An 11,923-nucleotide genomic window follows, 5' to 3' on the forward strand; every position below is an offset into this window, starting at 1 on the left:
TCCTGAGGGATGGGGGCGGGAGGGGGGCATGGCGCAGCACAACACACGGACACACAGACCTATCCCACCTGTTGGCAGTTGGAGAGTCCTCAGAGGGCTCCCATGAGAGCAGATGAGAAGTCACTGTTAGCCGGTGGTGGTGGTGGTGGTGGTGGCTCACGCCTTTAAGCCCAACACTTGGGAGGCAGAGGCCGGCAGATTGCTGTGAGTTCGAGGCCAACCTAGTCTAGAAAGCGAGTCCAGGACAGCCAAGGATAACCCTGTCTAGAACAACAAAACAAAACAAAACAAAAAAGAAGTCGCTGTCATTCTCATTTTGCAAATGATGAAAGAAAGCTTAGAGAGGGTGAGTGTCACGGCTGGAACTGGAGGGGGGTGGGGGTGAGGGTGGGGGTGTGTCCCGACCCAATGCAACTGTTCTCAGCAGCTGGTTGTAGATTATGTCAAGAGGCAAACTAGAGACCCTAAAAACTTAGCTCAAGGAAAGAAGCAGCTGTCAGGACAACGCTAGGAAAAGGTAAGACTGACTCACACACCCCTCCCCCTCCCCTCCAGCTCTTGCAGCAGCTCCTTAGAGAAGACCTTTTAAAGCGGGGGGTGGGAGGGGTGGGGGGGGTTGAGATGCAGTCTTTAGTACTTGGTACTCCTACAGAAAATTTAAAATGTCAAAGTTCTTAAAATGACCACGCGGTTGCCACAGCCTCCCCGCATGCCATGGAGGTCTGGGCCAGGCTGTGTCTGCAGGGCGGAACGTCCTTCCCTTTTGCCTGCAGCCCTCCGTAGATCCCAGGCGTGCCTTCTGCGAAAGGGCATGTGCAGCTTGCTTCATTCACAGGGGATGTGCGCCCTGTGTGCGGCATTGACGCCAAGAGGAGCCTGCAAATGTGTATCTATTGTACGGTACGCACCTCAGGCCCTCTTCCTAATGCGTGGGATGAAACCAGGACGCGCACGCGCATGCACACACGCGCACACGCACACACGCACACACACACACACACACACACACACACACACACGCACGCACGCACACACACCAGAAGCAGGGAGAGCATTAGAGACACTCCATCAGAAGATTTTTTTTCCCACCTGCTTCAGCGCTGTGTGCTCAGGGTGCATAACAACCATTCCAGAAACCCAAGGCTTCTCGTTCAGATCCTTGCTGCCTGCCTCCTGGCATGTCCCTGTGGTCAGCAGTGTGGTCAGAAGTCAGAGGACTTGCCTCTACCACGGAGAAGGCGCCAGATCTCCGCCATCCTGTCTCTAACTGGGCGTTTTACTTTGTCCCGTTGTCCGGCATGCAGACATCTCTGCATTATAGCAGCAAAGAGGCAAAGTACATCTTACTTTTTCTCCTTCAGTTTTTGTTTGTTGTTTGTTGTTTTTGTTTTTCAAGACAGGGTTTCTCCGTGTAGCCTTGACTGTCCTGTACTTGCTTTGTAGGCTAGGCTGGCCTCAGACTCATAGCAATCCACCAGCCTCTGCTTCCCAAGTGCTGGGATTAAAGGCGTGCACCACCCCCACCTGGCTCCTTCAGGTTTTTGTGTGTGTGTGGTTTTTTTTTAAAGATTTATTAATTTGTGTGTCTTGGTGCTTTGCCCGCATGGTGCCAGTGGAGGTCAGAAGGGAGTGTCAGATCCTCTGGAACTGAAGCTGCATGTGGTTGAGTCATCAAGTGGGTGCTAGAAATGGACCCCGGATCCTCTGCAAGAGGCACACGTGCTCTTAACCACTGAGCCGCCTCTCGGTGGTTATGTTTTAATCACTCTTTATTACTTAGAGGGTTCACTCATCCTCGCAGGAAATAGCACTAGGCAGCTAGGGCTCACGTGTGGACATACGGCTTTGTGTGGGGGCCTATTCTTTGTTTACGCAGAATTCCACCACTACCTGTATTGGCACATTTTACGGTGAAATGAACCGCAACAGCATTCAAAACTATTCTACTTAACTGCTCTCCGAGCGCCGCTGTGGCTGGCGGGCCGGTCAGCAGGTGCTTCTCCTCCGCCGGCCACCTTCCGTTTCTGCTGCGCTTCGCTTGTGGAGTTCCAGGTCCCCCACCCCCCACCCCTGGCCTTGCTCCCTCTCATCCTGAGAAAGGTTCCTTTAGCATTCCCTGCAGACTAGATCTGCTGTGACATGGTTCCATCTGTGTGTCTCCAGGACATTGTCATCCCTGAAGGCGGGTTCCCACTGGATACGAAGTCTGAGTTTATCATTCTTTCATCGTGTGTGTAGATGTGTTGTCTCTTCTTATTTATTTATTTTGCTACTACTGAGAAGCCATTTCCAAGCGTTTACATGTGATCTTCCTCCGAGGAGGCTTCTTGCGTCCCTTCGTTCAGCACGTGGTGTGTGTGCACTGAGCTTCTCCAGGCTGTGGATAGATACCTTTTACCACCGCTAGGGTATTTCCAACCACTATATTTAAAAACATTTTTATGCTTCAGCTATCTCACACATAATCAATCCTGTCTTAGGAGCCCCGTGATACAATGTTACAGCTTTTCTTGAGGCTCCTCAAATCCCTGAGGCTCTGTTTACTTTTTTCCTTTCAGATTGGTTAATTTCAGTTGGTCTGACCTCAATGAGGTTCACTTTCCTATCTCAGTTCTGCTATTTTTTGTCTTTCTTAAGTTTCAGATTACCTTATTCATTTCTAAACTTTCCATTTTTAGTTTCTTCATTGCCCACATCTTCCAGAGTGTTTGCTCTTAACCTTACAAAACATTTCAAAGACTGTGGTCATCCTGTCAGGGTTATCTCAAGTCTAGCATCTGTGACTTGCCTTCTCTGGTCCTTTATATCCCGAATGACTGTATTATATTCTGTGCTGTGAGCTGAGCCCCTGGATCCTGCCACAGTCCTCTGTGGAAGGTTGATTGAGTCAGGCCTCGTAGCTGTAGGCCCAGACCAGAAGTTCTGTTTCACCTTTGGGTAGTAGCTCCAACACCCTTCCATTTTGGGAACCTTTTGTTGTTGCTGTTGTCTTTCCAGACAGGGTTTCTCTGTGTAATAGACCTGGCTGTCCTGGAACTCGGTTTGTAAAATTGGCTGGCCTCGAACTCACAGAGATCCACCTGCCTCTGCCTCCCAAGTGCTGGGATTACAGGAGTGAGTAGGAGTGCGCCATCACCATCCAGCCATTTTGAGAGCCTTTGTGAGATAATGCGATCTGTCCCCACTGTGCCCCTCTGGCTTTGGTTTGGGCCTTGAGCAGCATTTCTGGCACAATGCAGTTCTCAGACCCTCTGCTGTGCCCTTAATGTTTCTCCCTACATGTGCAGCTTAACGGTGAGACTCCCGTGCGGAGTTTGAGGCATCATGTGGCCCAGCTCCCTTCTCTCCAGTGGTCTCCCACAGTCTTTGGCTCCCGGGGGGCCCTATTCTTAAGATTTATTTACTTATTATTATGTATACAGTGCTCTGCCTGCATGTACACCTGCAGGCCAGAAGAGGGCACCAGATCTCATTGTAGATGGCTGTGAGCCACCATGCGGTTGCTGAGAATTGAACTCAGGACCTCCGGAAGAGCAGTCAGTGCTCTTAACCTCTGAGCCATCTCTCCAGCCCCCAGGGGCCCATTTCTTAGTCCTCTGGCTAGAAAGTGTTCTCACCTCTAGCAGCTGCAGCAGCTGTAGTTTCTTAAAGAAAAGGAAATGTAGTAGGATTTCTATACTCTAGACCACAGCGTTCCTTCCTCCAGCTCCCAGGAAGGTTTCTGGGGTGCCTGTGTCACCATTATGTGGTGAGTCTCCCTAGGTGGAGCCACTTTGGAGACAAAGCTGGGGCTAGGGGGGCGGGGGGGGGGGGGAGAGAATACATATAGGTTCCTCGCATCAGCTCACTTAAGCCTCCTTCTCAGGCTCTACCAACAAGCTTTTCTCAGTTTGCTCTGAGTGTGGGGGCGTGGTGGGGGGACAGAAAATGCTCCCCATGTGGGTTGTTGGTGTGCAGTGCTCTCGGTCTGTTGCCAAAGCCGACATCTCACACTGCCTTCAGAACCTCGGGGTTTAATTATAACAGGAGGAAGAGAGAAGCTGCAGCGGGGTGTGACATCCTAGCCCCACACCAGAGGTCACCCTCAGGGCTCCGCAGAAGGCAGCACAGGTTGGCATGTCATGTCAGAAAAGTCCCTCTGGCAGCTGCGTCTGGAGTTGGGTGGGAGGGGGAGAAAAAGAGCAGCCGTAACGCATAAGTAGGATATGACATCCAGGGAGCAGTTTAAGAGTTGTGGGGGGAGGGGGGAGGAGTTGGGGGTACCAGTTCCAGGCTGCCGCACAGACTGATGGGAAAGCTGGGGCAGCTTCTGGGAAGACCTTGCAGATCAGTTGCTCTCCTCTTCTTACCAGACCTTAACTAACACCAAGGGACCATCTCAGATAGATACGGTGACACTCTAGTCACAAGCCTGGAGGAGAGATGGGCAAGGATTCTTGGCGGCAAGTGTGCTGGGATGTTTGACACTGCCGTGCCTCGCTTTCATCAGGTCACACGGTGTGGGATGGAGCTTTGGTCTTGTTACTACCTGAAACTGCCCCCGACTTCTCTAAAGCTCGGTTGAAGACAGCAGTTAACCTCGGTGTCCTGGAGCTTGTATTTACAACCAAAGAAACAAGCCTGTAAGGCAGAAATGGTACACCAGATTTAGGCAGACGCCTGACTTCCGCTCTGTCCCCGGCCGCTTGGCCAGGAGTGCTGAATTTTTCTTGAGATGAAAACAGCCAACAGAAGCCAACTGTTTCTGTGATGATGTTTTTCGGGGAGGTTTGCAGGCACAAGCCTCAAGGCCAAGAGGCAGGCAGCGTTGCCGTGGGAAAGCTGGGTACCGCCTTTAAGGCCAGGCATCTCCTTCAAGTGGTGCTGGACTTTCCTCAGGAGATACACAGAACACACAGCGTGTGAACAGGTTTGCTTTCTGGTGTGCACATACAGGCTTTACTTCATCTGAGCCTCGTAACGTTCCTGTGAGGCATTTTAAAGCAGTAACTGGAGCCAGACACCCGGGTTTAAGCCTGGCTGTGCCACACTCACTGCACAGGCTGGGGCGTGTTCCGTACCCTTCGTCCAGCTCACCGTGCCTACCAGTGCAGCTGGGGTCATAGTGGGCTGTCAAAGCAGCAGTTAGATATATTACTTCTGCCTGGCACGGAGCAGGAGCTCAGTGAGGAAGACATGACTGCCAGCGTTAGGCAGGTGGTGCTATCCCATTGCTGTGGGTAGCTGCTGGCACAGGTCAGGGGGCTCTGACTCAGTCTGTGTTCATCTGGTGACGAGGGAGGGAAAAGCCTAGCAGGATGTCTCGTGTGCAGATGGTTAGACGGGAGGGAGGATGTGCTGGGCTATGTTTAGAAGAACCACCCCTATAAATAGCTTCCCATGCAGTCTGAGCTAACGGTCTGTCAGATGAGGAGCTAAGTGCGGAAATGGCAGTGGTTTACAAGGTAAGTAGCAACCCCCCCAACCCCCGCGAGAGATTGGTGTGTTATTAAAAATCTCTCTCGTGAGGCTGAGGAGGTGGCTGGGGTTAAGAGCACTTGATGCTCTTGCAGAGGACCTGGGTCCAGGTCCCTGTGCCCATCGTGACTGGCTCACACCCGGAAGTAACTCCAGCTCTTGGGGAGCCGACTCTCCCATCTGCCTTCAAAGGCACCTGTATACACACAGTGCACAGAGACAAGGAGGTACATGTGTAAAGAATTTTTAAAAATTCTTCCCTTCTCCCTTTTCCTGTCCTAAGTGAATTCTATTGAAGTCAGATTTCTGTTTTTTTTTAAAAAAATCTTCCTGGCAAAGAAATAGTTACAAGCCAGATTTCCCTTTGCCTTGAGTTGCTTAGGACCTGCTCTCCGCCCCCCCCCCCACCCCCCCACCCCCCATATCCACAAACCTAAATCTCCAATCTCCATAATTAAAGACTTGGTGGAATTTTTTTCTTTAAGCATTCCATCCACATATGTAATGGTGAGGCAGGAGTCACTGAGGTGCCTGCTCAGTGGTTCAGGCTCGGTATACTTTACCGTAAAGTACAGAGTGTGTACAGCCTTCTGTTCTGTGTGCTTGTGGCTCTGCCCAGCACCTGTGCTTTAGGAAACCAGAGCTGCGTCTGGACAGAAGGACAGAAGGGTCTAGACTTGGACCGTGGCTCCAGAGCCGCATACCCTGCAGCCTAGCAGAAGAATTGGGGAGTCCAGGGTATTCTGCTTGGTGACAAGCACCCCCACCTGCTGGGCCATCTTGACCACCCTGGGTTTTCTGAGAGAAGGTCTTGCTGTGTGTAACCATGGCTGTCCTGGAACTCACAGTACAGACCAGGCCTTGAATTTATAGCCTTTTTCCTTCTTCCTCGGAGGGCCAGGATTATACCATCATGCCTGGCTAAGTACAGTATTATCTCTTAATGTTTAGCGTGCCCATCCTGGCAGCTGTACCTACAAGGTTAAAAACCCCAGGGCTGACATCTCAGTGACAACAGCCATCCTTGTGCAGCAATAGCATTTGGCAGGGAAGCCCTGGACAACCTGACAGTGTCTACTGTTTCCCACCTCAGTGTCGTCTGCCCCTCTTCTCTTCAGACCAACGAGCTTACCCGAGCTCAGCACTAGTGGGCAATTTTGTAGTCATGTCTGCTGCCATGGAGGCTGCCAGTGAGGGATGCTTTTGGGGGTGGGGTAGTAGAGAAAATTAAATAATTAAGTTAAATAATTAACCTAATTTATTTAATTTAAATAATTAAACTCAAAAATTATTCCGTCCCACTTGTGTTACCCTAGGCTCAGTCTTCGGTTGAGAAGTGAAATGCTTAAACACTGGACAGCTTTTCCACTAAAGGGCAGCAAGTGTCCGTTTAGCTGCCTGTAGCCATTTGGATTAGGAAAGTTGAAACAACGGGATGTCACTTTTCAAGCCAGAGTGTGGACATTTCAAGGATATGTGAACCTGTTGACACCAAAGAACCAGTGAAATGGGCTAGAGAGATGGTTCAGTGGTTAAGAGCACTGGCTGCCCTTCCAAAGGTCCTGAGTTCAATTCCCAGCAGCCACATGATGGCTCACAGCCATCTCTAATGAGATCTGGTGCCCTCTTCTGGCTGCAGGCGTACATGCATGCAGAGCACTGTGTATGTAATAAATAAATCCTTTTGTTTTGTTTTTCAAGACAGGGTTTCTTTGTGTAGCCTTGGCTTTGTAGACCAGGCTGGCCTTGAACTCACAGGGATCCACCTACCTCTGCCTCCCAGCGCTGGGATTAAAGGCATGCACCACCACGCCTGGCCAATAAATTCATCTTTAAAAAAGAAAAGAAAAGAAAGGACCAGTGAAGTTTTTGCTTTCAGGTGGCAAGTTGTACAAATGCTTCCCTGAGCATGACGGGGTCCAGAGCAGAAGAGTTGTAGTAGTTTTCCCTCCTTCTCCAAGACTGGGCATAGTGTTGCACATGCCTATAATCCCAGCACTCAACAGGCAGAGGCAGGAGAATTGCCGTACGGTCCTAGCCAGTGTTGTCTACATAATCTCTTCCAAGCAAACTTGGGCTACATAATAAGACCCCCCAGAGGTTGTAAGAAACAGCAACACATACAAAATGACACAACACAAACATACCCTTCCAAGTATGGAAATTTATAATTAGGGGCTTAGATTACATAAGCATGGCAACTAGATCCAGATTTAGTTAAACAAAGCCAGGCAAAACTGGCTGACTTGCCAATAAAGTTCTGGCATCAGTGTGGGGTGTGTGCCTTAGGTGGACACCTCACCAACTCTCACCCTCCCCTGCTGTATGTGGTAGAACCGTTATCTGTTACCGGGAAACTGAACAAGACAGACTTGCCCGTGTGGCATAGAGCACATAGTGATTGTGCTGGGTATCAGGTCAGCTGTTACTCAGCTCGGCTCTCAGAACACGGGTGAGTTCCTTCACTCCCCTTTCATGGCTTCTGCTTGTGAAAGATGTTCACCCTGCTCCTGTCTCCTTGCTCGTGGGATGGCACCCAATAAGAATGAAAGGACTTTGAGTAAGAAATTAACAAACTGGTTAGAAAGACAGAACTGTACAAGGTTATATGTAATTAGGAGTTTGCCGGTGAACACTGACCGGGACCAAAGGATGGCAGTTGTAGACACTCAGGGAAAGGTTAAAAAGAAAGTTCTGGTTTAAATCATCAGTTCTCATAGAGCAGAGGCGCTTTTAGCTGAGTCTTGAAGGCAAGGTGGGGCTAGCGGGTGTCTGTGCACCTTACCTCACAGCCCCGGCTCATCTTCGCCATGCGTCTCTCCTGTTGTTCCACAGGCCGAGCTCATAGGCAGCCTCACCCACAAGCTCGAGACCCTCCAGGAAGCAAAGGGGAGTCTGCTCATGGACATCAAGTTGAACAACGCGCTGGGGGAAGAGTTGGAGGCGCTGATCAGCAAGCTCTGCAAGCCCAACGAGTTTGACAAGTACAAGATGTTCATCGGGGACCTGGACAAGGTGGTCAACCTGCTGCTGTCCCTGTCTGGACGCCTGGCCCGCGTGGAGAACGTCCTCAGCGGCCTTGGTGAAGACGCGAGTAAAGAAGAAAGGGTATGTGGCTTTGCGGCTTGCCCTCTGAGCCCGTGGTCCATCGAGGCAGGAACCATTAGACACAGGTGACAGTCACTATGGGGCACAAGATGCGATGCTGCCGTGAGGGCTGAAGGAGCACTCAGGAAATTAGATGCACAGGGTCCAAGGCTTTCTCCTCCTCCCTTGCCTCCTCAAAGAGGTAAAAATACGGTGTTAGCCACTTAAGAGAGAGACAGACAAGCACGCCAGACAGACAGCTAAGCGAGACAAGAGCCACAGAATTACTGGGATAAGAAAGCAGGGACGAGCAGCTCCAGGGAATCCGCAAGAAAGGCCCAGGCCACGGCGGGTGCCCTGGCATGACTCCGCTGTCCTCCACCTGGAAGGACAGCACCGATGTGACAGACACCGGGTTGTAGTGTGCAGCGTGCACCGTGTGCAGTGTCCCAAATCTTTACCACGTTGCACCAGCATTCGCAGTCGGGCTCTTTAAGAAACTAAAAGTAACAGTAGGAAGAGAGGAAAGGTGACCCAGTCAGTGCCAAGTCCAGCGCGTTGGTATGCAGCGGCCGGTAGTGGGTAGGAAAGGAGTGGCCCCCAGGCCTTCAGAATCTCAGCGTCTTGTCTGAGACACTCGTGAGAAGTGTGCGAGGATTTGATACCTTAGTAATCGGAGCTCAGCGTGTGGCCTCAAGTTTTCCTAAGGTGAGTCAGTCAGATGCGGCTTGCTCATTAATTCAGTGCTCCAGACTGCATCGGGCCTTTTTCTGATGAGGGGAAAGAACCTGTGAATGGAGATGTTGGCAGAAGTCACCTTTTTGTCCCTCTGCTGTTCCCGAGGCATTATTATTACAAGTCTTGGGAGCCAGCTGGGCATGGGGGTAGCACACGCCTTTAATCCCTTAGGGAGGCGGAGGCAGGCAGATTGCTGAATTCAAGTTCAGCATGGCTGGCCTAGAAGGCAAGTTCCAGGCCAGCCAGGGCTACATAGTGAGGGAGAGCCTGTCTCAAAAAGATCTGACAAACTAGATTACAGAATTTGGGGCCGAGTCACATGAGCGTCAGATAATCCTAGATAAGGTAATTTGTACTGAGGGGTACTTAGTCCCTGTATTTCATGACTGAATTCCACTTTACATTTCTCAGCCATTTTGGCCTGCAATGTCTGAAAAACAGCTTAATCGACAATTTTTACAAAGGGCTTACTATAGCATGGTTTGTCCAGAAAGTTAATAGCCCAAAGAGGGGAGCTGCTGACCACCGGGCTGCCGTAAGAAACATGTCGTCAGCATCTTTGTCCAATAGAACTTTATTCGTGGTTAGAGGCCCAAGAAGAAACCTGGGGGGCGAGGGGGGTGATTTCTTTAGAGATCAGAAATGTATATTTTCATTGTTGTGGATGGAGGGGTCCTCAAAACTTGTACAGTTGTTATTGTTTTAAAGAATCACTGCCAAGTCCTGTTAAAACATTTTTTAAGCTCACTTATTTTTCTTTTATAATGTATGGGTATTTTGCCTGTGTGTATATGTCTGTGACCACATGTGGACATTACCTGAAGAGGCCAGAAGCAGGCACGGGAGGATGTCCTGGTACCGGAGTTAGAGGCCATTATTGTCACTGCCACGTGGGTGCTGGGACTCCAACCCAGGTGATTGGGTAGGACAGCCGGCGCTCTAACCACTGCGCCATCTCTCCAGCTCTAACCAGTAGGTGGAGAAGGTAGCTGAGGATTGATCTAACTCGTCCCCAGGGGACACAACATCCCCTGGAGACGTTGAGGGTGGACTCTGTAAAGTGTAGACCTGAAAAGGTGAAGTTGTTAGCACAGCCGTTTAACCACCACGTGATGTCTGACGTAAGGATAATAAACTTAAATACTCGCATGCGCACACACCCTTAACACTGTTGAGGGCAGCACGGGTTTGCATGCAGGATCCTGGCCCATATGTGTTACGGCTGACTCACATGCTTGTTCTCCCCCCCCCCCCCCCCCCCCGCAGAGTTCTCTGACCGAGAAGAGGAAGGTTCTGGCCGGGCAGCACGAGGACGCGCGGGAGCTCAAGGACAACCTGGACCGGCGAGAGCGGGTGGTGCTGGATATCCTGGCCAGCTACCTGTCGGCGGAGCAGCTGCAGGACTACCAGCACTTCGTGAAGATGAAGTCCACACTCCTCATCGAGCAGCGGAAGCTGGATGACAAAATCAAGCTGGGCCAGGAGCAGGTCAAGTGTCTGCTGGAGTCACTTCCCTCGGACTTCAGGCCCAAGGCAGGGGCCATCTCTCTGCCCGCAGCCCTCACCAGCCCTGTGGCTCCCGGGGGCGGCTCTGCAGTCAGTGGCATCTTCCCAACGTTGACCTCTCCCCTTTAACCTGAAAGACCCCACCATCGACACTATTTAACCTGGAAGGTGTTTCGCTGCAGACTGCAGTTGGAACTGTGGTTTACTGGAGGCTTCCTGGTTAGAAGGGAGAGAGAGAGATTGTGTCTGGGAACCCCCCGTCTTGTCTCTCACGGTTGGTCTTCTTGGAGCTTGCATGCTGCTGGAACCTTCCACAGTCTGTCTTTACTTTGCAGTAGAAGGGAAGCCACTGACACTGCGGCCCGATGGGTGTGTGGTGTGCAGGTTTCCACAGGCTGGAGCGGCGTTGCTAAGCGTGTGCCACCCTCAGGAATGTAGCCACAGCGGCCTTCCTCGTTGGTGGGCAGTGCCCCGTGATGACAGGGGACGAAGGACCAGTCTGCAACACAAAGCCTTAAAAAGACACACGCTAAGAGAACTGTAAAACGTTGGACATTTTTGTTATTTATATTTTTAAAAATGAAAAAGATCATTATGTTCGTGTGCTAACCACTTATTTGATTCTATTTTGTGGTGGATGTAGACAGTTACGTTTGAGCTTTGTATTTTGTGAAAACCTTAATGAAGAATTCCAAAGATAGTCAAATTGAAAATGGAGATTTTTGTGGGCCTCTTCTTCTGTTCTCATCTGATTTTTTAATCTATTTTGTGTGTACGTATTTGTGTATAGACATGCCGGTGTGTCTGTGATGTGTTGCTGGGTGTCAGTGCCACAGTGTGTGTGTAGAGGTTAGGCAGCAACTTTATGTGGGTTCTGAGGCTCGAACCTGGGCCATTAGGCTTGTGCAACAAGCACTTTTACCCACCCAGCCATCTCTCCAGCCTTCGATGTTTATAAAGACCAGTGGCCATTCTAAACTTGCGCTGAACTGGATGAGAGCTCCCAGTTCCCATGGCGCTCAGATCTTACCACATTTCTCCTTCATCAAACACTTTGCCCAGGAGGGCATCTCTGGCAGCTCAGTCAGTGATGACTTCTCGGCTGCCTGTCATCTTCGCCAGTTTATTGACAGTT

The 11,923-nt window shown here is 50.6% G+C and overlaps 1 protein-coding gene across 5 annotated transcripts in view; it reads left to right on the top strand.

Annotated features, from left to right (window-relative positions):
- SHROOM3 (shroom family member 3) overlaps window positions 1-11,505 on the top strand; it is a 297,712-nt gene extending 286,207 nt beyond the window's left edge. For all 5 annotated transcript variants that reach the window (XM_084760167.1, XM_084760169.1, XM_084760168.1 and 2 more), the window contains 2 exons: window positions 8,293-8,565; window positions 10,549-11,505. In XM_084760167.1, coding sequence (XP_084616293.1) covers window positions 8,293-8,565; window positions 10,549-10,917 — 642 coding nt within the window. In that variant the 3' untranslated portion in view covers window positions 10,918-11,505. The remainder of the gene's footprint in view (window positions 1-8,292; window positions 8,566-10,548) is intronic.
- Window positions 11,506-11,923: the final 418 nt, after the last annotated feature.

This window comes from Acomys minous, assembly GCF_964271855.1.
Source record: "Acomys minous genome assembly, chromosome: 15".
NCBI lineage: Eukaryota > Metazoa > Chordata > Mammalia > Rodentia > Muridae > Acomys > Acomys minous.